The 25,600-nt window shown below is 31.1% G+C and overlaps 4 protein-coding genes across 6 annotated transcripts; 2 read left to right on the plus strand and 2 right to left on the minus strand.

The window, feature by feature from the left end:
- Positions 1–13: 13 nt before the first annotated feature.
- On the minus strand, positions 14–8,834 carry LOC130895476 (apoptotic chromatin condensation inducer in the nucleus-like). Of its 2 annotated transcripts, none has more exons than XM_057802785.1 (8): positions 8,643–8,834; positions 5,598–6,612; positions 4,583–4,908; positions 3,481–3,758; positions 2,735–2,903; positions 2,379–2,583; positions 1,751–1,872; positions 14–565 (listed from the first exon to the last, which is right to left on the minus strand). In XM_057802785.1, exons 2-8 carry the CDS (start codon positions 6,610–6,612, stop codon positions 449–451), a joined length of 2,232 nt encoding a protein of 743 aa, XP_057658768.1. In that variant the 5' UTR covers positions 8,643–8,834; the 3' UTR covers positions 14–448. The 2 variants fall into 2 exon arrangements, with proteins under 2 accessions (XP_057658768.1, XP_057658769.1); XM_057802786.1 differs by lacking the exon at positions 8,643–8,834 and having other exon boundaries at positions 126–565; positions 5,598–6,303; positions 6,384–6,547.
- A 556-nt stretch (positions 8,835–9,390) lies between these two features.
- Positions 9,391–11,099, plus strand: LOC130895478 (39S ribosomal protein L10, mitochondrial). 2 transcript variants are annotated; one of them, XM_057802791.1, is made up of 3 exons: positions 9,391–9,564; positions 9,615–10,124; positions 10,765–11,099. In XM_057802791.1, exons 1-3 carry the CDS (start codon positions 9,543–9,545, stop codon positions 10,968–10,970), a joined length of 738 nt encoding a protein of 245 aa, XP_057658774.1. In that variant the 5' UTR covers positions 9,391–9,542; the 3' UTR covers positions 10,971–11,099. The 2 variants fall into 2 exon arrangements, with proteins under 2 accessions (XP_057658774.1, XP_057658773.1); XM_057802790.1 differs by having other exon boundaries at positions 9,615–11,099.
- Positions 11,100–11,868: 769 nt separating this feature from the next.
- LOC130895488 (uncharacterized) lies at positions 11,869–13,524 on the minus strand. Its single transcript, XM_057802812.1, has 3 exons — positions 13,184–13,524; positions 12,517–12,752; positions 11,869–12,148 (listed from the first exon to the last, which is right to left on the minus strand). The coding sequence occupies exons 1-3, from the start codon at positions 13,434–13,436 to the stop codon at positions 11,891–11,893; spliced, it is 747 nt and encodes a 248-aa protein (XP_057658795.1). The 5' UTR covers positions 13,437–13,524; the 3' UTR covers positions 11,869–11,890.
- A 100-nt stretch (positions 13,525–13,624) lies between these two features.
- On the plus strand, positions 13,625–25,498 carry LOC130895486 (dnaJ homolog subfamily C member 7). The gene is made up of 8 exons (XM_057802809.1): positions 13,625–13,747; positions 17,565–17,717; positions 18,418–18,578; positions 20,962–21,172; positions 22,216–22,432; positions 22,831–23,093; positions 23,590–23,891; positions 25,049–25,498. The coding sequence occupies exons 1-8, from the start codon at positions 13,671–13,673 to the stop codon at positions 25,159–25,161; spliced, it is 1,497 nt and encodes a 498-aa protein (XP_057658792.1). The 5' UTR covers positions 13,625–13,670; the 3' UTR covers positions 25,162–25,498.
- Positions 25,499–25,600: the final 102 nt, after the last annotated feature.

Genomic DNA, 25,600 nt, shown 5'->3' on the forward strand with positions numbered 1-25,600 from the left:
AAAAAACAAAAAATTCATCATATTTAAATTACTATACTTTTTTATATTTAAATGTACAGTACAGAGTTCTTCAATTTTTATTTAGTCTCTATATATGATGAGATATCAAAAAAGTAACACTCGAAAAAGGAATTCTTTTAATTGCTGCTACTTCGTTGAAATCATTACAAAAGAAAGACTGCTTCATAGGAGAACTTTCCAAGTGGATCCGTAGTCGTCCGTCAAACGAAGATAATCTGGAGCCCTATAACAATCGGTATTACTGAAACCATTCATGCAACTCGCACACGGAAAAGGAAAAAATGGTGACTTTGTAAAAATTTAGATTTACTAAACCTAACGGAGCTCAATCTCTCCATCATTCATACTAAAACTACATGCTTCAAGTTTACCCATTCACTCAAAAAAAAAGCTAAGTCCTGTAATATCTAAAAAATTTAGAAAAGTGTCAACGCCGTCTATAGGTGCCGCGTCTGTCTCTTTCTTTAAAACGTCCTTTGTTTTCTTCGATGCGCCTCTTGTGTTCTTCCATGCGTACCAACCGTTGTTGCTGTTTGGTTGCTATCTAGAAATGAAAAAAAAAACTTCCTAATTCCATTAAAGTCAAAAATATAAATAAATAAAATTAATGAGTATTCATATAGTATAGAATAAAGCAATTCGAAAAATTGGTGAATATATAAGTCATATAATATATAATAATCATATGATGGAGTAATTGAAAAGAAATATAGATGTAGAGTTAAAGATTGACTAGTCTTTTATATTTTTTATAAGTGAAATTTTTTATATAAAAAAATATTACTGAAAGATCAAATTCAAGATTAATTTTATTGAAGAAATATTAGTAGAGGCCTGGAGGTAGGGGCCGTGTACTACTGTACTACCGAAGAATTTCAACACTGTCTATTATTTTGACAAGGAATGAACTGGCCCATTTAGAGAGTTGATTTAAATTAAAGTTATTCTGAATACTGTTTCAGTGTATGGCATTGCTAATATATAGATAAATTATAAATAAAAATTTGTTTTTATATATAATTCAGGTCTTCTAGACCCTTGGCATAAACATTCCCCATTATTCTTCTCCGCTTTACTACTTCTCTCTACTCAATTCTTTCTACCTCATTTCCAATCTACCTCAAAAGGCATCATATTAATGTAATGATAGGACATAAAGAGCGATCCCTTCCTCTAACAAATTAAGAGAATAAAGTAAAAACAGGATTTTTAAATGCAGCTAAAAGTAGATGAGAAAGGAAAGACTATCAAAGAAAAAGAAAGGAAAACATATTGATGGTCGAAAAGAAGAAAAAGCACATAAAAAAAATGTCCAAAACAAAAGAAATTGAATACAGCGAAAATTAGAATTATTCCGGAGCATAAATATACAAGACTTGGTTCAGGATTATGCAACTTCCGAAGGTGAAATATGATATAGACGTTTAATGAAAACCTGAATTTGAAAAAAAAAGGACAGGGGTTAGGGAACTGGAAATTGCTTCACTTCTATAAAATAATCTATCTAAAAGTAAGCAGTTTTAAATTATTGTGCGATATTTCTAATGAGCTTCCCAAGTTTTTAATTAGATTTGATTTTTATTGTAACTTTTGTTAAAAATTGGTAATTTATATTATTTAATAAAGTTCGTTATAATTGTTTTTTAAAAACTGGTATTCATCGAGAAAAACCATAATCCACATAAACACCATTCTTCATATATTATATGTATTAATGTCACTTACATACCTCTTGTGGAGAAAGGGGTTGCCAGTATATACTAGGTGTTGTTTTAGTTTTTAAGAATAAATCATCCATCAGTTTTTGCGGTACTGAATCATCCTGCTTTTTGTGTTTCTTTCTACCAATATCTGAAATTGAAACTGTCTCTTAAAGAAAATCGATTACAATGTTGTCATCAAATAACGAAAAAGTTATCACAGATGTTCTCACTGTGTAAAACGATAATCAATCAACAGTTTGCTATTATTATTGATCATCCCACTAATAAGCAATTGATACTTCTTCATTGTAATTTTTGATCGCCTCTAATATCATGTCATTCACATATCCATTTAACGTTTCTGATTCCCACATTCGTCATTGACTCAATTATAAAAACATTTTTCACACCCAAACACAAAGCTCCAAATATTACTGTGGACTGTTCTAGAGAATTTTCGATGATTTATTATTTCATAATAGGAACTCGACTTATGGGTATGAAACAAATCCTCCAGCTTAACTTAGTATATTATGGGAATCCAAAACGTCAAATGGAAATAGAGATAACAAGATATTGAAGATAACAAAAAATGACAATGAAGAAGTGTCAACTATTTCTTGTTATTTCTTTAAATGAAAATTTTGTAATTACCTTCAGGAGTGTAAGATTTTCGACTATGTTTTCTAGCCCTTTCTCTGTCTCTACCTCGACTTGGACTCCTCGAATGTTTTCTATGATGATCTCTACTTTTATTCCATTCCCTTTCGGACGGCTCCCATCTTCGTTCTTCTTTCTCTGGTTCCTTTTCTTCTTCACGTTCTCTATCTCTATTCCTGTTTTCTACAACTTCTGGTGCCTGATAAATACATAACAATTCCAATAAATCACACATCAATTTGACAGTTTAAATGGTGTTCCTACTGTTTACCAAAAAAAACTCAAAAACAACTTATACCACTCATTATAAACCTAAGACTAATAGTTTATGATGCTAAAATCGTGCTTACCCTGTTCTCTTTTTGTGGAAATTTCTCTGGAATAGCGGGTGAGGGTAGGGAAACAGGATTCTTCGCTTTTTCCATATCATCTTCTGTAGCATAATCAATGACTAACTGTTTCCCATTTCCAATAGGCCAGTTGATACCATGTAAGGCATTCCTTGTCGTTTCCGCTTGCCTAAAATTTAGAATATTTTATTCGTATATCGTCAAGTACTAAAAATATTTACTATAATTACTAGCACTGTTTGACATAAGTTTTAATAAGGAAGTCACAGTCTTCAGAGACTGAGTAGACTAAAATTTGTTTTATGTATGTTATCTATATATATAGATTTATTTTTAAGCTAAGAAAGTATTGAAACATTCGACACTTGTTTATTTAAGGGCAAAACTTGTTTATCATGAAAAAAATACATAAACTGAAACAAAAAAATTTTTTAATCATCTCTTAGCATAAAATATGAGCTATGTAGCTGTTAATGGTTATAATGTTCTCCACAAGGACCTTAAATTGTGTGGCATAAATTCTCTTAAATCTAAATACTGAGTAATTTGATTTAGTAAGCAAATTTGTAGCTAACTTTATCTTTTTTGGGTGCTGGAAGTGGTTAGGTGGAAGAATAACATATACATTAAATCTCGCAACTCCTTTTGCATGATGTATGTATCTTGTATACTTTATAATTCGTATTTTGTACACATATCAGACCAATAAAGACGATTTACTATTATTGTTACAAAAAATTACTTACTCGATAGTTTCATATTGAACATAACATTTAGATTTGATCCTATCCGTCCAAAAACCACCTTCCTTGATTTTTCCGGTTCTCTCCAATAATTCCTTTAATTGTTTCAGAGTAAACGGTCTTACCAAATTGGTGATATATAATATTTCAGAAACCGGATTTTTTGCAGGACTCGGAGGTGGTTGTAATTTTGCTGCTGTATCTTCCACTATACTAATTTTTCTATTCAAAGCAATAATATTCGGTTTTGCTTCAATTTTTTGTTCTTCAGGTGATTCCTCCTGTTAGAAATTCAAATTAAATAATTTTAAAAATTATAGAAATACATTGGATAATGAAAAGTAATAGCCATAGCCATAGACATAAAATTTGTCATTGAACCTACTATATTTTAATTTTTTTTCTTTAACTTTTTACTTCTTAGAGGTTTTTATGCTTTTTACGATGATTTGTCTTGATTTTCGGTTTTGATAAAGACTGAAGTAAGTCGAAACGTCAATATTTACATCATCAAGAAAAAGATACTTCAATTTTAGACCAGAATCCGCCGATCACAAAAAATATATAATGAGGTACATCAGCATTCTTGTTTCTTCAGAATTAACTCCTCTAACATTTGGAATTGGACTGGTGTTTAATTATTTATATCCTAAACCACTAAGCAAAGGGTCAATGAAGTGTGTGGTTCTTTCAAGATGACTCGAATACAAAAAAAGTTGGGGAAAAACACATTGAACCAAGTAGTGACTCATTTTTTTTGTATTACGTGGCGTTATACCACGGCAAGGTGCTGAACTTCGATTAATACTTAAATATTAGTTTACTAGAAGTCATTGGAGAATTTCTAAGACATGACATTTGAATTTTTAACTTGCCAGAAGGTCGAATTAATGGGACAATCACCTTACAGCTCTAGTTAGCACCAGATGACTTCTTTTTGTTGATGTACAAACAAAAACACACTATGTGATTGATGAATTTCAATACCAGAACCTATTTTTATGTTCAAAACACATATTTTGAAGACATACTTCAAAAATTGAATTATTGAATTACGTAATTTTAAATATATTTGCAACAGATACATAATATTGTTAGAATTCACCTCTTCAGTGTGTTCCCTTTCGGATTCATCTTCAGTTTTCTCTTCTTCTTCCACTTTTTTAGTAACCGGTTCGTTTTCAGATTTAGTCCGTTCTCTTGGAATACAATCGAGTTTTACTTCTGATTCGTTGAGAAATTCCACTACAGGGCAGACTATTTTAATAGAATCGACATCTATTTTGTAACTGGTAGCAGATATATTTTCCAACCAATTGGTTTTGCCCCAAGGTGTTTTATTGATACGCGGCCGAAGTAGAGATTCGTTGTTTTCTGGACTTGAAATTTGTCTTTTCAATTTAACTGGTTTTGCTAGTTTTGTAGGACGTGCTGTAACATTTTTCAACAAAATTATTTATAATCCACTACAATTTCAAACAAAATCTGTCATTAACATTGACAAACATTCTAATCAAATAAAACTATAATATAAGTGAAATATAGAAAACCGAAAATTAATCTTTTAAAAATGAAGGCGTTGCAATGTAACTTTTAAAATAACTTTCAATAGGTTCTAAAGTTAATCTTATTTATGTAGCCAAAATTAAAAAATAATATTAAAAACTAACAAATTAAATTACTGAATTACTAAAGACACTGAAATGCTACTTGCAGTTCATGCTGAAAATTAACAATAAATTTAAATTAAAATTAAACTAAGAGTTCGCCAACTTTTAATTTTTTAGTTTAATTCCTTCATTTTGTGAGGTTATGAGCAGATATTACTTCAGGTCAGTCAGTATTGGTGGTTTTGTTTTGATTACAACATCCTTGTTTTCCTTGTTCTTTAGTTAAGGAAATATTATTTTTCTATTTTTAAAACTGTTTATAATTATCCTTAGTTTACTGCATAAACCAAAAAATTACCACCAAGAAAATTTAGTTTAATGTTAGTTTTAATTTATTTTATAGAATTTTAACCACATTATCACCAATTAAAATATTTATAGAAAACTTGTACACCTTTCACTCTCGCATATACACATTTTTTATTATATTAAGCAAACTATATGACTTACCTATTACTATATGTGTACGTTCTTCTAAACTTTGTCGCCTTTTCTTGTCCACTTTATCATCCCCACTTGAAGCTCTTCTGTTGATAACAATTTTATTAATAAAATCTGAATTACCATCATCAGAAGTATGTCTTTTCAATGTAATTTTCTTAGATTTCTCTTGCGGTTCTTTTATTTCTCCATCCTCCAAAGGTGACGATGATCTACGTTGATGTGAAGGAGATCTCTTTAAAGTAATATGTTTCTTTCCTTGCGCTCCTTCTTCGGGAGGTTTGGAGTCTGGTGTATGTGAACGTTCTTGACTTTGCTTATTATTTTCTATTATATTAGTTTCTGAATTATTTTTATTATTGACATATTCACTTTCAAAAGCTTCTTCATGATTCTCTTGTTGATCATTTTCTTGTTGCTCAATTTTTTGTGGTTGGTCATTCTCTTGTTGCTCAATCTTTTGTTGATCATTCTCTTGTTGCTCAATCTTTTTTTGATCATTCTCTTGTTGCTTAATCTTTTGTTGATCATTTTCTTGCTGACATTGTGCTGATTGACTATTTTCTTGTTGGCTATTATCATTGTCATCAGTTACCTGCAACTCCGAAGCAGGTGTCGCTTCTTGTGTATTATCTTGATTATCCTCACTATTAGTCACAGTGACATTTATGTTTTGTACATTTTCGTCAGTAGCATTAGGTGATGGGGCTGACCCCTGTACATTTTCATTTTCAATTTCAGGTTTATTATCAATATTATTCGAAGATTGATCAGTGTTTATACCTGTTGACTTACCTTGTGAATTCTGCTCATCCTTATCCTCCTTTTTGTTTTCTTGTACACCTTCAGACAATTCTTTATCATTTATTTTATTATTTTCAGAATCACCTGCTACTTTATCGTTTACATTACTCTTTTCTGAATTTGTTTGATCTTTTGCCACCTGAGAATCACCTTCCGTTTCATCCTGATTAGATGTTTCCTGCTGTTTCTTTTTCCAGGAGCTTCTCGTTCTTTTTCTCATCTAGATCATATAAAAAATTCATTTTAAATTGGAAAAATCCCTCGATTTGGATAATTCAGAAAAACTAACAATTAGCACTTCATCATTAATCAAAATAAAAAGAATTGTATCTATATGACATTTGGATCAAACCAAATCATCATACCAGTTATGGTAATAGTGGCGCTGGTATAGATAACAAACACATAAAAACTAGGCAGTAAAAAAGTAATAACTGAAAATATAGGTCTAATTTCTACCATTCACATACATAACCTTTAACTAATTTACTCTTTAAACCCAGTTTTATGTGTGAAGGGAAGGAATCACATTTTCATGAGGAATCAATGGCTTATATTTCTTGGACTAATCTGTAACTTGATTATTATTTGTCCTACAAAATCCTGCATATCAACATAGTGACAGCAAATCTTCAATATGTTAACTGAGTATGCAATATGTATAGAAGGATATCAGTTACTATTAGGAAGTACTATGGCTTTTAGGCTTGTTTTTGGAAATCAACAAAGAGCCTCCTTTGATTTTGTCACAGGTATTGCAAATTATTTTGTTTCAGTTGTAGACGTACTTTCATTTTAGTAGCTAATAAATGCCGTTCTTAAAACCTATATCCCAATACCTCAGTTTTTTTTAATAAACAAATGTATCCAAAACGCAAATCAAGTTGTTCAACTTGGTGCTGCTGTGAGCCATTGGTAAATATACAATCCATTATTTGCCTAGTTAACTCTTCATGGTCTTCAAAATCTCAAAATCACATACCTACCTCAATTCTTTTACAATTAATATGTATCAAGAGTGATCAAATAAAAGAACTGTAGAGAAAATACACAGAAGGAAAATATGATATTGGTATTGCACTGAATAAGTCTTGCAATTACAGAATCAACTAATCATTCTACAAGCCTTGAAATGCCTCAACGAATCTATTACCATATAATGTAGAATAGGAGAATATTTAGTGGACAACTGTAATATTGCAAATATTTGTACCACAATTTAATAAAACCTTTCAATAATTTCTATTTCAGCTATCATTCGAAATTAACTAAATATTATAGTCTTGGATAGATACACTGTACCATGAAATACACCCCAACTCATCCTCGCTCGATGCAAAACTTAAAAACCTGTTTCTACAGGCCATTAAGATCCCCATACATGTTTAATCGAACACAATTTAATCCAATATTTATACCAAATGTTTATTAGATATATAATATAAATCAATCTATTCTGTAGCTTTTAAACCAATATTGATCTATAAAATGCTACTGCTGCGATTGTGAGGGATACAAATTTTTGTAACTCACATATTGCCTTTAAAAGATACTTGTTTAACAAATCTTAGTCATACAAAAATTTCAAGCAGTTACAGATTAATAATTAATAAATATCAATCTAAAATTGATACAATAGAAACTGGTATTTGTGGTATAACTAGAGATGAAGATTATACCTCAAATGATGGGATAGAAAAGAAACCTCCATATAACTAAGTGACTAAAAATGCGAAAGGTTATGAATTTCTCAATTAGCTGCATTTCTAGATAACTTATCAACATCATACCCTCCAATATTCACAGAGTGCAGGAAGTTATACTTAAAACACAAACATTTGATGGGTTGTCAATTTGTAAAGGTAGTTGTATATATGTTCATAAACAATCAACAATCCACCATACCAAACTTAAAATGAGCCTAAAAACTACTAAACCTAATTATGTTGTTTGTTTTTTAAGAACTAAATATTCTAACCAAAACTAAAAAAACAAAGCTTTATATCTCCAAAAATTAATATACCATCAAAAATTCCAATGAATGATGAACATAAAAATTTGTAGACTAGTGATGTATTGAGAAATTATGCAATTATTATTTTTAAGATATTGTGGTAAACATTTAAGAAATAAAAACAGTAAAGCCACAGTATAGTTGGTTATTAAAATGTGACGCCATATTCTAATACATGGTTTGACCGTTTTTAGTAATTAAACTATTTTATAAATATTTGCTATTATATTACTTACACTAAAAGTCTCCCAGTTTTGGAATCACTGTATTTATTTTTTTATTACAATCACAGTAAAAATAAATTTACAATCCCAACCTAAAAAGCACTTATTTTAGTGTGACAGGTGAATGAAGCAACATAAAACATAATATCCTCCAGTTTTCACTTCAGCATCTCCATTTTGACGATACTGTTTTCCACATTTTGTGTTTTGTGCTGGATTGCTGGAAGATTGGTTATGAACACATAGCACACGGAGAGCGAGTATTTTAAATGGCTATCAAAACCTCTAGATTCATTTTCGGATACACAAACAATCTATATTGTACTAATATATCTCGTAGCATTATCAACATAACAGTTCTTTCAAATTTTATTAGGTCCTTGGTCTTTCACGTTACTGGAATGGACAAGGGCGTTAAGTGGAACGTACCATTAGTGGAGTCGGATCATGGAATTACTATCTGAAAGAGTCTTCGGAAACTATAGCCCGTGTTCAGATAAATTACATATTAGCTAATTCACTATCCCAGCCCAGAACGAGATTTAGATTACAGTTTCCGAACGTTACGTTTAATTTTCGGTGGAAATTTCAAATTTAAAACATGGTATACAAGGACTTTTGACTTTTTTCTGCGTTAACTCTTTTAAAGTTCAAAAAAGCCATAAACAAATGGAACGGATCATAAAACAACACGATTAACTCGATCAGTTTCCGAACAACAATCGAACATGATTCCTAACATTTAGATCATGATTGGGTTAACCCGATCAGTTTCCGAAAAGTCTTGGGTTAAATAAAAAATGGTTACCCTATTGATAAGACAGGTAACCTAGTTTTTTGGTAATTTGAATATTCAATATTTGTAGAACTTGGTAAACTTTATACCTAGTAAATGAAAAAAACTGGCCGATAATGGCTCTGTTATACCGAAAAGGTTAGATAAACTTTCAAAATGTGTTTACTGACTAATCTTGTTAATTTTAGCTTTTCTGCAATCATTAACCCCCTTTATTCAGTGTAAGAGATTCAGGGGAAAAGTTAACATTCAAAGGCCTAAACCACCACACTTTGAGAAAGCAAAATATTTAGCTTTAACGCAACCATGGTTTATTAATCCTAATAAAAATAAACCGTTAGTAGAATTGTGTCGATTAAATAGAAAATTGGAAAAGAAAAAAGATCTCAATCCTTTAAGAGATATTTACGCCAAAGAACTATATAATTCGTTCAAAAATTCGAAATTAATAGTGTTTTATCATTTCAACTCTATGAAAGCAGATGAAAACTTCAGGAATTACGCATTATTCAAAAAACAAGGAATGGAATTGAAGAAATATGAAAGAGAGATGTTATCAGCTGCTGTTTCAGGGACGCCTTATGAGACCGTTTTAGATTTTTATGTCACATCAAACAACATGATCCTTTTTTGTCCTGAACCAGAAGTTAATAAAGTATTGAAAATATCAAAAAAATGTCCTCAACTAATTATGTTAGGTAAGATCCTTTATATTACTCTATATTCATTAGAACGAAAGTGTCAGGACTCTTTTATTGTTGTTTTGCTTCTTTGTTTAGTTTTTAACAATATCTTTGACCATACTATTCATCTAGTTTCTGATTTGATATGTTTGCAAATTTTTTTTTCTTTCTATAATTTGGACAACTGGGTAACAGGAAATTCAGAAATTTTGTTTAATTCTGATATATTTATAATTGTCAACATCATAGCACAATATTTAATGACATTGCTGCAAATAAGTATTTATTGATCTTATGATACAGCTCTGTAATCTTTAACACAAATGCTTTTAACCCGTACAAACTTCTTTCTATTGTCCTGTACAGCTTAAGAGACCAATAAAAGCCCGAAAAGTTGTATTAGCTCAGGAAATTCTGTAATAATAACTAAGTTTTGGATTAGTAATTGAGTTTTATTATTCTCTCGGAAATAAACATATACTATAAGTAGAGTGATTCAGCAGTGGAACAGTTAAGTTGTTTATGTTTCTTGGCGATGTTCTATTAAATTTAAATTGGTAAATTGAAATCAAGCTGTAGATTATAGAAAATTTTGAAAATCGTTTTTTTTTTTTAAGTATATGAGTTTTATTTAAAATTAACTCATTGTTTTTAGCTGGAATTCTGGAAAACACTCTAATAAATAAAGATGATCTTATTAAATACAGTAAAATTCCCAATCTTCAAACAGCTCAAGCAGAACTAGTACAAACTGTAAACAGAGTAGGTTCTCAATTAGTTAGTGACTTGAATTCACATCAATCTAGTTTAGTCTCCAATTTAGAACAAAGAATGAAGCAGTTGGAAATGGAAGATAAATAATGAAATATTATTTTAAATCAAATTATAACTTTTTATAAATGAGTGTAAATAAGAAAGTAAAAAAATTTAATAATGTGTTTTGGTAACTGTATTGTTCCTATTTACTGAAATATATAACGTTTTCAACTACTTTTTGTCTTGAAATGCTATTTTTACTTCAGCTGGAAGCTAATTTGCAATTATAAACATTTTATTGTTTCTATATTACTTTATGAAGAAAGGAACCTGCTCAATCCTTATGGAAATTGGATTTCTGTCAATTGTTCTGAAAATTGGTACCTCTGTTTTCCTCGAACCTGAATCGATTTGCATAAAAATTTGGAACTAAGCTTGACTTACCCTTATCTACAAAATCTACCCAATGCCGATATGTGCTAATTACTCGTAGGGGTCCAAACTACCCCTTATTGCAAAAAATCAATAAAATCAGAAGTATAAATACTTAATGAGTAGAAAAATACTTTTAAGGTTTAAATGAAAGTTGTTTAATGCTTCAATATAGTATTTATAATTTTTCAACCATCCTCGATTATTTCATCCCTTATAAAGCAAAACTGGTAAATATAAAATTAAAAAAATATTTAATTACTTTATGGTAGCTTACTTACATTGATTCTTTTTGTTTGTGTTCAACTCAAATATTTGTAATCCCAAATGTTCAACCCTTATATAAATCATCCCTTATTTCGGAAAAAAAGTCAAAATAAAAAATGGATTATATGAATGTAATTATGCAGAAAGAATCCGATACACACAGACTTTTTTTCAAGAAATCTACATTTTTTCGTGGATTTTGTCGATTATAAAATAATTGAATGATCATATTTATAATAATGAAATATTTTTTTTATTGTTATTAACTTTATAAATATATAATAAATTCTTAAAACAATTTCCACACCATTTACATATCATCAAAATCATTTTTTGCCCTTTTTACTTCCTGCTTTACTTCCTTTTTTACTATCCTTCTTCTTTTTCTTGTCTCCGTCTTGTTTTTTCCTCACTTTTTTCTCTCTTTCTTCTTGCTTTTCAACTTCATAATACAGAAAAAACGCAAAATTGGGAAGACTCGTAAATCGAATCAGAGGTAAATTTCGCAAGTAGAGTTTGCAGAAAAATTTCATATTATTCTTAGTTTCGTCTTGCGAAAATATTTTAGCAGTTTTTGGAGGAAACTGAAAAATATTTCAGCTTAATTGGAGGGTAATTAGTTACTACACTATCGAGTTAAATATACATATAAAACTGCACTCGTATTCAACATAAAAGGGCAGCTTTGTGCAAAATCTGAATATACGAGGTTTTTTCTGAAATTATCAATATATTTGCGCATGCGCAGCCATTTTGGAAAGTTTCTGTTTGATAAACGTATAAGAAATTAATTGTAAAGATTTGGTAAGAGTATGATAAGCCACCCCACGACGATCATCATGAAACTCTATAGACAATTGACATTTACTTCCGGAGATAGGATTTTTTGACAGTTGAACAACTTATTCTCCCGTCAAAATGGCCTCGTATCTAAAAAAAATTGAATACTCACATCAGGAAGTGCATGAGCCAGAGCGAGTTCCTTGAAATAATTGAACACTTTTTCTGTTGTTTTGTCAAAAGAACTTGTAGTCAAGATATGTGTCAAAAAGAATTGCGATAGTAAGGCACCACTTTTTCTCAAGTTGTAGTTATTTCTCTGGCAGAATTTTGTAACGGAACACATCAATTCTATAAAAAGCATTCTCGCTGCGCCTTTTGGAAAAAATTTATTCATCTTCATCGAATCTATAATAATCAAATTCATTGTGCGTTGAAATTTTAGTGAAAATCTATCACGCAATACCAACGTTTTCATGATGAGATCATAAACTTTTCTGACAACCCCCGTATAAGAGCTACGTTGTAATGCGTACCTAACCAATGCGTATTCAAAACTCGAGGATACAATAAAATAAAAAAGACAAGGCTTAAAACTTTCTTAGCATATTGTACAACAAAATTGAGATCTATCATTTTCTGTTCTACTTATCCATATTAAATCTAACCTATTAGGTTAATCCATCACATTATTCACGCTCTTTCTTCTTCCTCTTTCATTTCTTAACCTCACTAAAGAGTACACCTTCACTTCTCTTTCCCTAATCTTAACAAACCTTCAGTTTATTCAAGATATTGTTATTTAAATAAAAAATAAAATAGAAACAATGTTTACTTACCTAAATAGTTTTTAATTTCACGCGTACAGTGTAATTTCAAAAAATCCTTCAAATCATCTTTACTTAAAAACTCCCATATCGAAACTTTTGGTTCGGGGGGATTAGAAATGGGTTCTTGAAAGGCATAATAATTAGTTTCATAGGTCTGCAAATTATTAGAATTTTCGTCTTGAGTTACAAAGTAGTTGTGAAGAATAGTTTGATGTTTATTTTGGTTTGCCAATAGGCTGCCCAAATAATCTGATCTACTCATTTAATTGTCAAAGTAAGGAAATTTTTGAATGCCTGAGTAGCTTCGTAACAAACTGATATAAGGATCTAACAAAATCAACAGAATTAAAAATTCATTTTTAAATTTATGACAGAAGCGCGCCTGATTGTCATTCATCAAGAACGACAATCGAATGAATTTTCTGATCATGTATCATATATTGATATTGACATTCACACAAACTGACAATCGACCAGTCGACCACAAGTTTTTTAGATGGCGGACGTAGTAGATGAGGTGATTATGGATTCAGCCGATGAAAATGATGATATTATTACTAGGAGTCCAGAAGAGTAAGTACATATTAATTTTCTAAAAAGTATATTCCACATTATTGTATTGATGTATCAAGTTAATCAAAACTAATTCAGTACAAAGTACTTATCATGGTTCATTTTCTAATATAGCACAATACCCAATTTGTTAGTTTTTCTAATGACCCACATATTGATTATGATGCCAAATTAAACACTGATAAGAACTTAGATTTATTTGTCTCAAATGATACATGAAAATATTAACTTTATATCTAAATCGTAGAATAACAGTTTTAAGAAATGTTATTTATTTTTAAATAAAGGTCATGTACCTACTATCACGTTTTTGTTCCTTATTATGACAGCTGAAATTATTCAGGCGCAGTCAGTTCGTTGTATTTGGAATTTGTCACAAAAACAGTTTATAAAATTATAAAAAAGGAGAGTTGTTTTCCAATATAATCTGCAATGTAATTTGAATGAATTCATTAACATACATTTCAAAAAATGATGATTCAATAGCATTGATAATAGTTTGAATATTAGAAAAAGCAGATTCCTTATAATCCCTATCATCTATTGTTTTCTTATTTAGTTGGATTATATAAGTCCTAAATGATTTTTACTTTTGTTTGACTTACTGTGTAGATTGATAATGTTTAGTAGCATGTTTTTACTGCTTATACACAAATTTTAATCTCAGACAGTTTCAATGTACAACATTTATGATGGGTGTCACTTGGATCCATTTTTTACATTCTAATTATCCTTAGCTTAATTTCTAAATGCTGACTTATTATTATAAACTTGTTCTTTGAATAAATTGTATATTTATGTAAAATGTACTATAAATATTATATAAAGTATGATGACCTTCAATAGAAAATGAATTGTCATTTTTTTAGCTCCATATATAAGGAATCAATTCAGAAGATTTAAGTAGGGGTTCAATTTATTTACATATTTACACATTTAATTACTTGTATTAACTACAATATTATTATCCCAACAATACATTCTGTGTTAGTTATGGTTTATAATTCTTTTCAATGTTTTATTGTAAAGTCTTAGGGTAATTTGGAATTACCTCTGCTAACGCAGCTGCAGAGATGGTTGGTTTTCCACATCTTTAGATTTTCTTGTACAGAAGCAATTTGTCTAAAAAATTTTCTACAAAATCAACATTTTTTTCATAAAAAGGAAAAATCTGATTGATAACAATATCCAAGTACAAATCAATGGCCAAAAAATGATAATTTTTCTCTTCATCCAAAAGTTTTTGAACCAAATAATGAAAGAATGATTCACTATAGATATAATTATTGTTTATTGCTGATAGCATGCTTTGTTTGCTACAATTATTGTTTTCTAACGTTATTAAGGGGCATGACGCAATCTACAATATCAAAGGTACTAGCATGATATCAAGGGACTAGTATGAACCAAAAAATACCTGGAAAAGGATGAAGTGGATGACATATAATCAAATCGATTATTGGAAATGCCCGTACTACTTAACAAGTAATATGCTTGATCTAATGTTGCATAAAATGTCAGCTTTGGCTGTGGGTCTATTATAGTTTGGGATAGCATAGGTTACACTTGCATCGTGTTTCCTAGATTATTTTGATGTATGTCCATTTTCTGGGTGAATATTCTCTTGAACTTCTTGCCTAATGTTAATTTCATTTGAAGCTGTGATATCTACGTGTATACCAACGACTTGGCCCAGATTGTTTTCTGAAATTCTTCTCTTATTTCAACCTCACTGTTGGACTTCCATCCTCTGTGTTGTCTAATTATCAGAATGTCCGCTCCTGGGTCTGCCAGGAAAGTTGATAACGAGGGTTTGAAACAATGTCTTGTGTATCCTTCAACATTAGGTAGACCCAGGTACCCAGCAATCTTTTGCTTTGAGGTTTGATAACCAATTAAGTTAATATTATCAGATGATTGATTTGGATAGCATAAAGAAATTGGGGAATTGAGTAAAAAATAATATTTGAACATAAATATTATCTCGAAAGATATTAAATATCATATTCCAGTTATAAAATTTTAAAAATAAACGCAATGACATTGAAATCTGTTAAAAATACCGTTACTTATTGCTTATTATCATCCATTTGAATATTGTATTTAAGGAAAGTGGGTACCACCAACGTAATTTTTTATTTTGAATCAAAACGTAATTTCCATTAGTCATAAGATTGAATGGCAAATTATTATAATATTAATGATACTTAAGAGGTTTGACTCAGTTAAATATATACCGAATAATCAATTATTTATTAGGTTTTTGTTTTTGTTAAATTAATTGTTGTGTGAATATTTTAACTGTAATCACATTCACGAATTTGGGTTTTGATTTCAAATTTACAAATCACTGATATAGGAAACATCAATTTTTATTTTAAGAAGGACTTTTACAAGGACTTTTCGGAAACTATTATCGAATGATCGGAATTTTTGGAAACTAACCCGGATTACGTTCACGGCCGTTCTGAAACTTGTGAAATCAGTGAAATTGTTTAAAATCTAATTTTCCCGTCATTCAGGTCTATTTTATTCAAGGTCAAAAGTCAAGGTTGTCGTGATTATCAGCAAAACGGTACGTTTTATCGTAAAAATATCTCAGACAAAAATTGTAGATCATAAAATTATCTACAAAAAACGTAATAATAATTTTTTTCCTACGGATTACTGTTTCTGAGATATAATGATTTAAAAAGTTGTAATCGTCATAATGTGCAAACGTTTCCACGCCATCTATCGAGTATCTTACCTTTCGATACAGATGCTTTTGTAATCGATACTTTTTATTCGATACTATTATTCAATGAGTACTTTTCAACAGATATCGTATCGAATAAATAAATTAATAGTTCTTTTTTCATAATGTTCAAAATTTGTAAAGTTACAGTCGACTTATTATTGTAAACTCTTTATTATTGTACTAAATTTGTGTGCCAAAACCTTTTATTTTTATTTATTGAGTGATATTGATGTTCTGACGCGTACGCTCCAAGAAAAGTACTCGATACATTTATCAGTACGATACTTTTCATTCGATACTACTCTTGAGTACAGCATCGATACTTTCTATTCGATACCGTGTCACTATCCACGGGTCTGATGTGATTATGTTTAATGCATTGCAAAATAATGGAATTTGGCAAATATTGAAAAGACAAAATCGATTTAAATTGAAAAGAAAGTTGAGAAATTTAATCGTCCCAGTCGCAACTTTCAAATTCTTCTTGTACGGCCCCTGGGGGGCCCCTTAAATAACATATAGAAAAAGTTCAAGCCTTGTGGAAGTACTTTAGTCAAAGTGGCGACTAGCTCTTAGACTACATGCACCAGGATGACGTAGTCAACTCTTCCAAGTAGTTTTTAAATTCCCTGGAATACCATCTCACAATTTGCAGTTAAAAGTAGGATGAGTTGTCATCGTGCTGCATAACATTAATCAACTTCGACTGTGCAATAGATTGGCTGTGAAAAAGGTGATGGATAACGTCATCGAGGCAACAATAATAAAGGGAAAATACAAAGAAGAGGATGTCTTGATCGTGCGTATACCGATTCCAAAGGATTTACCATTCGATTTTAAACGTTTACAATTTCCGGTACGTCTGGCCTTTACGATAACCATAAATAAATCGCAAGGCCAATCGTTTGCGGAATCAATTCACGTCGCGTGTCGTTAATCAGTAATTCTGTTTAATAATAAAGAATTAACAATGTGAATCAAAATTCCATTCATTTAACTAACGTATTGAAGTAAAAGAATGCTTGAAAAATGAATTTTTTTATAGAGTTACTTTTATATTTGGTTTTATTTTTATAGGCTCGCTGAACTCAAAAAAGAAAATGGAAACCAATTATATAAAATTAAGCAATATAGATCTGCACTGCCTCTCTACAGCGAAGCCATTAAACTTTGTCCAAATACAGCCGCCTATTATGGAAACCGAGCTGCCTGTTACATGATGCTTAACCGGTTTGTATTTTTTAATTTATCTGTAATTAATTATTTATTTTAGTTGGTTTTTTTTCCGGAAATTATATTTTAGTAAATGTACAACTTGTCCTGAACATACTGCGTTTAATTTCAGTCTCCGAAGACGATAACTTAGTTATCGAAACGCGCATCCGTCAGTGTAATTGTGAGTGTTGGTTTAGTGTTAGAAATAAATAGTGTGTTCAGTATGAATATCACCAACTTCACATAGTTTGTCACTTTCTGTCAATTTCTGTTGGAATTTTTAGCACTGTCATTGATTTTCTTTAAAAAATGTTATCTGCGTCTCGAATGCTACTGTATATTTGAAATGTCACAAATTTATAATCTCACTAAGTGATTTTTAAGATGATTGTTCTCCTGTTAGTATTCGTAAGTTGTTTTTACTTGGTTATAGGTTCCCAGGAGAACCTTTGTGTGTCTCAACGACTGTATATTATCCCAGTAAATGATTTTTTTTTCTATCTACACCCTTTTCTAGGGTTTTCTCTATTTTCTTCTAAGATTATCTTCATTTACATTCAGACGTGTAGCTATGAATACAGATTTCATTATAGACGAAAAGAATTATTTTGATTTAGATCAAACTACTCCAAACACCACTTTGAATGTCAATTATATTTTGCGGCTGCATAAAAATGAGAGAATGCGAAATTTATAAGGTTATATATGTTGGCAGATTCATTGAAGCCTTAGAAGACGTCAGAAGGTGTGTTCAATTAGATCCCAAATTTGCTAAAGGTTATGTACGTATGGCTAAATGTAGTTTAGCAATGGGAGATCTTAAAACAGCCGAATTTGCAATCAAGAAAGTTCAGGATATGCAGGTTGATGGACAAAGTAAGTAGATCAGATTATAGGAATCAATAAAGACCCAAATTATTCAATAAAAGTTGATTTTAGCATAAATTTGTCCTGTCCAAATTGTCCTTTGAATTACACCTACAACAAAGAAGGTTTCTTTGACTTGGTTATTCAGTTGCCTGTAACCAAGTGAAAATTGTTCAGGTGTACGTCTAATTAAAATGTAATTCGTTATGGTTGATAAAGTAGAGAAAATAGTCACCAAAAAATTCAACAATTAACACCAACAAAGACTAAGACAAGTATCTTCAAATCATACGTCAAGGAAAGATTCTTTCTGGTGAAATATCAAACTGAGTACACATAACTGTACCGAATTAAAGCAGGGGTTCCCCAAGGTAGCGTTCTTGATCCCACAACCAGTGCAACATTAACAAATAACATAGTTTTTCTTGCATCGCATCAAAATCCAAACATAGCTTCTAGATATCTTCAATTGCATCTGAATAAACTAGACAATGATTCAAGACATGGAAAATTAAAGCGAATGAAATGAAAAGTGTGCGTGTACAACAACGGTTCCAGAAAGGTACCAAACGTCATTATCAGTGCTCCAAGGTACGTCCCAAACCTTCTAATCGAACAAGATCTCGAAATTCTATCTGTGAAAACAGAAGTTAGCTGTTATAGTGAAAATAAGAAATAGTGCACACAATAATGTGCTTGTGTGAGAATTGTTCAATCCATAAAACGAAGTACGACGTTTGAAGCATTTCAAACCGACACACTTAACTAGGAAGTTCTACTAACAAAAGACTTGTGACTTATGTCTAACCTAACCTAACAAAATTGAACAAATTTTAAAAATTTGGAGGAGAAAAAAAGCCCTTTCCTTTAAAGTACACTTGCAAAGCAAATCAAAGATTTATTTGATTTGGTTATTCAGAGTAAATAAGTGAAATCCTAACCTAAAAATTGTTCAGAAGTTGTCAGTTTTAGTGCAAAAGCTTTAATGCGTGTCTTCAACAAAATGTAAAAAGTGACTTGAGTACATGGAGGCAATTTACAAACTTAAGCATAGATAAATCTCATAGAGTGGATATCTCTGATTTGAACGACGACAACAGTGTGCTATCGTCGGTGAAGCTATAGATCGGATCCCCCTGGGGAACACCAGACCTCAAATCTTTCTCTGAAGTGGATCTTGGTCTTTAAGAAAGCTACTATGTCTACGATCTTAATTCATTTAAAAGATCGGCACGCCAAACTCTGTCAAAAGTCTTCGATATGTCCAGTGAAAATGCTTTGGATTCCCCACACGTTGGTGACATAGGCCAGGAGATTCCCTATGTTTACGGAAGCCATATTGATGGTGGCTGATGATGTTAGCAGACTCAAGATATCTTCCCAGCAGCAGATTTTGCTGCTGGGAAGACACCTCTTTTATATAATATAGAAAAGAGTATGCATAACGGATTTGTTAGTTCAGCTGTAAAAAAGAAAGACACATTCAGCGGCTTTATCCACCGAATAATGATTCAGCTTTGGAACGAAAATACATCTAATGGTCTGCAAAGCATTTCTGTACATTAATTGATCCGGAGGATTTGTTGAAGTAAAGGGAATAACAAGGAATAGCTACCAGTTGAATAGAATATAATCCAATGGATCCAAAAACTTTACAAGGGGGTTAAAAAAAATTAGCAGACAGTAAAATAAGTTACAATTCGAAAAACAATTGCTAAAATCGGCCAAAGAATTAAAGATAAAATGAACTGTGAACTTAGTTAAGATTTTGTTTTTAAACCTCAACTAAAATCAACTTTATTGAATAATTCAGACTTGCCTTTTGGATAGTAATTTGCCACAGTGTATTTATTTGATTTAACATATATTAATATACATATAGAAAAAAAATTGAGCTCTTAACAACAATGTTTAGTACTTACAATCTAAATATGAAGTTTTCTAATACTTACTCACTTTTTACAATATAACAAATCAGTTTGATGGACCTTGTGGAGAATTTTATACCCTTCGAAATCGCTTTTTTTATGTAAATCGTACTGATTCACCAAAAGGAGTCGTTGAACTACAGTTTTTGAAAAAAAATTAACTCTGAAGCCATTTTGAAGAACATAAAATTCCCCACAAGGTCCATCGAACTGATTTACTATATTGTAAACAGTGAGTATTAGAAATTTAAAAAAAAAATTATTTTACAAGATTTTTAAATAGTGAAACTTTATATTTAAATTGTAAGTACTCAAAATTGATATTAAGAGCCCAATTTTTTTATCTATGTGAAGATTAATATTTTGCTTTAGCACCGAAAAAAAATTTGGTTCAGAAATAAATCACCCTAATATTTATGTTCTATGATTAATTAGGATTTAAATTCTTTTTTTTTTTTCTACAGCTATTGCCAATGAATTGAAATCCTTCGAAAAACTGAAACAGTACGAATCTGAAAGCAACAAAGCATACGAAAAGCAAGACTATAGAAAAGTAGTTTTCTGCATGGATCGTTGTATGGATGAGGCACCTACTTGCAACCGTTATAAACTTATCAAAGCCGAATGTTTAACTTTTCTCGGTCGATTTCAAGAAGCTCAAGATATAGCTAACAGGTAATTAATCCATATAATTCCATGTTTTTTTTTTTTAACAAGGATCTTTGAAATGGTACTTGTAGTAGTTCACTTGTAGTCGTTGAACTTTCATCATAATACTACCAAAAACCAAGACCTGTATATTATTGTTCAGCTTTTTAATTTGTTATTTCATTAAATAATTTTGTTCAGCTCAATAATTGGTATTATTGTGAGTATAAACTTTTGTTTTCTTTTAAAAAACGTTTCTTTGAAAATAAAAATAATTGGCGCAGTCTATAGGATTCGTGCGGTTGTATCTATAAAAGTCTACGGCTTAAGTGTTTCAACATCAGTGTGAATCCTAAAAAACCTAACCCTTCATTGGTGAAGAAGAAGCTGAAAAATAATATAGAAGTCCCCTGGTATTATACAGAGCTATGATAAAGTAATGCACAAAGAAAGAACACATTTTGAAATACCTCCAATTGTTAGGTGAACAGTAACAGGAGTTGTTGCAAAATTTAATGAAACAGGAAGCGTGAGGGATATCATTAGAAGACAATCCCTACAAAACTATAAAAGAAATTGCCCTACAAAATAATTTTAGTCATAAATAAGTCAAATTTTCAAAAAAAAAAAGAAAAACTGCACTAATACAAACCCTCAGTAGATGTTCCGGAAAGTCATTTGGAATATAGCGAAATATTCAAGAGATATTATGATGAAAATGCAGGTTTTCTTAACAATGTGGTCCCCAAAAACTCATTAATTATTCCGTGGGAATTTAATAGCTAGTCGATATTTGGAACATCTTAGTATGGCAGTGCCTCCAGACCTAACTGCGGCATTTCCAGATCCAAATAAAAGTAAAAATTTATCTATAACAAAATGGTGCACCACCGCATTTTAGTCTTGAAGTTCGAAGGCTTCTGGATAATCAATTTAAAGGAAGTTTCAGTTCTTTTAGAATTATATTATTATTAGGAATCAACTAGTCACCTCCAATAACACTTCCTTGTGAAGTGATACATCACTTACGTACTTATAACACGAATTAATAATTATTTTTTCCTTTTCAGCATTTTGCATATAGATAAAGGAAATGCTGATGCGATATACGTTAGAGGAATGTGTTTATTTTATGAAGATAATTTAGACAGTGCTTTCCAGCATTTTCAGCAGGTACTGAGATTGGCACCGGATCATAAAAAAGCCATGAATATTTACAAAAAAGCCAAGTTATTGAAGAAAATGAAAGAGGACGGCAATGAAGCATACAAAGCTTGCAAATTCCAAGTAAGTTTATTTACAAAATCATTTATAAGGAGCGATCAATTTGACTGTGACAAAGTAGAGTCATTAAACGAAATATCAGAAATCTTGCCAGGTTTCCAGCAGGCATTGTTCGCGACTGAGGATTATTTGTGTAGATTTTGTCGATAGGAGAAACTTCAAAGCACAAACTATGTCAACGAAATACTAGGATCAGGTTTAAAAATCTTTATAAATGTAAAAAAAGCAAGAACGACAGGAAAACTTACCAAAATGCAATTGGATTCCTCGGTGACTCTGAAAACAAATCCTCTAAATACCAAACTTTCCCCTGTTTAAATTAAGCAATCCGTTGTTAGTTGATTCTCATAGATATTTTCCAAATAATTGAATGGTGGAGTAAAAGGAGTTATTTTTTTCAGGACGCTTACAACTTGTATACAGAAGCATTGAAAATAGATCCACTTAATAAAAAAACGAATGCCAAACTTTATTTCAATCGTGCAACGGTATTGTCAAGACTAGCGAAAACTCGCGAAGCAATCGATGATTGTACAGCGGCACTCAATTTAGATGAATCTTACGTTAAGGCTCTTCTTCGGAGGGCGAAATGCTATGCGGACATTGGGGAACATGAAGATGCAGTACGAGACTATGAAAAAGTTTTCAAAATGGATAAGAGCAGGTAAGAAATGTCTTTATACAAATAAAAACACTCTCAGATAAGCATTCCTCTTCTCTGTTTTTTAATAACTTACTCTTTTCGTTATTTTTTTTGCCACTTGACTCTATTTTCACGTTTTGGTTTCCAGTTATATATAGCGATGCCCTTTGAACCTTTTTTAATTGCATCTTTCCATATTTTTCTGGGTCTTCCATTTGGTTTAGTTCATATGGGTATTGACTCTCTAATTTTCTTCTTAATATTGTACCCTTGTTAATATCTATACTTTTATGAACCTTTCAATATAAAATCTTCTTCCGGCTCATCACTTATTTCTATATTTCCTTTTCAACTTTGCTTTGTTTTTAAGGATGTATTCAACTTCAATTAGTACAAAAATTAATCTAGCGTTTCACTGAACAATCTAACCCAACTTTAACGGTATTTATAAGCTAACATAGAAACCTATAGAAAATTTGTAGCGATATACTTTTGTTGTCATCGTGTTTGTTTCCAGAGAAAATAAAAAATTACTTCAAGACGCAAAGCTCGCACTAAAATTATCAAAACGAAAAGACTATTACTCAATTCTCGGAGTTGAACGAAATGCGGGCGAAGATGAAATAAAAAAAGCATATAAAAAACGAGCGCTCATTCACCATCCCGACAGACACGCTAATGCTTCTGAAAGCGAGAAAAAAGAACAAGAAAAAAAATTCAAGGATGTCGGAGAAGCGTACGGTGTACTTTCTGATCCCAAAAAGAAAATGAGGTATGATAATGGACAAGACTTGGATGAATTTGATGGTGGAATGCCAGGTCAGTATTCTATTCAATTAGTTAATAATTATTTAAAACAAATAATCAAGTAATGCTGTATGTTGACATGGACTTTTCTAATAAAATTTTGGTACGACTTCAGTATACCACCCACCTCAGATCCTAATGAAATTTCACATACATAACGCACAAATATGGACCAAATTTGGTTATTCGAAGATAGTGGAGTTCGACTTTGCAAGTCTGACTAGGGGAAAGGGATGATGGGTCCTTATTTTGATAGGGTTTTCTTTCCTGAAGACTATGCCAGCAACCAATAAGGTGCTTAACGAAGCGATAGAACTGAAAGGTTAAGAAGAGAAGGCGTTCAAAGTACAAACCTAGCCTAACCAAACCAGAGTACTTTAAAGGATTGACCACGGCGCTTCGGGGTTTCCTCGCATCTAACCTGGATAGAATAAACTAGCTAAGTAAGAAAAATAAAGTTATCCTGCAATAGCTGACAGACTCTCTAAAGTAGGGCATACAAACCCTTCATATGACCTGAATCTTGTTGTGGTATCAGCTATAGAACAATAGAGAAAATCTTGTAAAAGAAGTAGATAACTAAAATCGGTTAATGGGACAATCTACAGGGCCCGAGAAAGGCAAAGTCACTCCTGAGAAACTATAACAAGATAAGATCTGCTGAATATAATTAGCCTATGTAGGCTAATGTATTGTGTGTGAGACACATAAGAGAAAATGAAATAGATTTTCATTAATAGATCAACTGTAAACACTGAGATCCCCGGTATCGCGGCAAGAAAGGGGGACACAATAGATCCTGTGAATCGTGGTGTACGTGGTACCCCAATATACACATACATAAATTATTCCAGATATACTCGCACCGATCCTCTTTGGTATGATCCTATATGATGACCACAACGTTGATGAAGACGGAGAGGAAGAATTTTTTATGGATAATAGTTTTTAAATTTTTCTCTATCGAGTTATTGACAACACCGCAAACCAACAGTTGCTCTATTGCCCATGTCTCATTCTGTTTGCTGTAATTATAAATAAAAGCACATAACCCACTCACAAACACTGACATTTTACGCTACGTTACCGCATACGGCCGTAAATTTATACGCAATAGTTCTGATCGAAACAAGGGTGGAGTTTTTTTTATAATTTAATTTTTTTTTTAGATGTTGACCCAACACAAGTTTTTCAAAGATTCTTTGGAGGTAGCTCACACGGAGGTCAGGAATTTTCATTTGGCGGTGGATTTCCAGGGTCATTCACTTTCCAGTTCAGATAAAAACAATAGATTGGACGTACACCGTACATTCCAGTGTTGTAGATTCTCTTGTTTTTCTTTTGTGAGATGTACTACTATTTCTACTTATAGTATTAATTCATAATTTATGTTTTTTATCATTTTTTTCTGAACACAAATACTATGGAGCAATTTTGAATTTTGAGGCAAAAATGAAAAAGAAAATTGAAGACTGTATTAGTCGGATGTTTACAAATCGTAACAGTTTTAACGATACTATAGGAAAGGTTTTATTTATTATTTTAGATTTTCGGTATACAGTTACAACTAGCTATATTTGTTTTTTGTTAAGCAATAAAAAAACTAATATGGTATTTAATTTACTTCCTTTATTCGAGTTTGTTTTAGCCAAAATTTTTTTAACCTCAACTGTAATCCTGAAAGATTAGGCATATACGCTATTTGATTATTTTGTGTCCCT

Source organism: Diorhabda carinulata, chromosome 6 (assembly GCF_026250575.1).
Source record: "Diorhabda carinulata isolate Delta chromosome 6, icDioCari1.1, whole genome shotgun sequence".
Classification (NCBI taxonomy): domain Eukaryota; kingdom Metazoa; phylum Arthropoda; class Insecta; order Coleoptera; family Chrysomelidae; genus Diorhabda; species Diorhabda carinulata.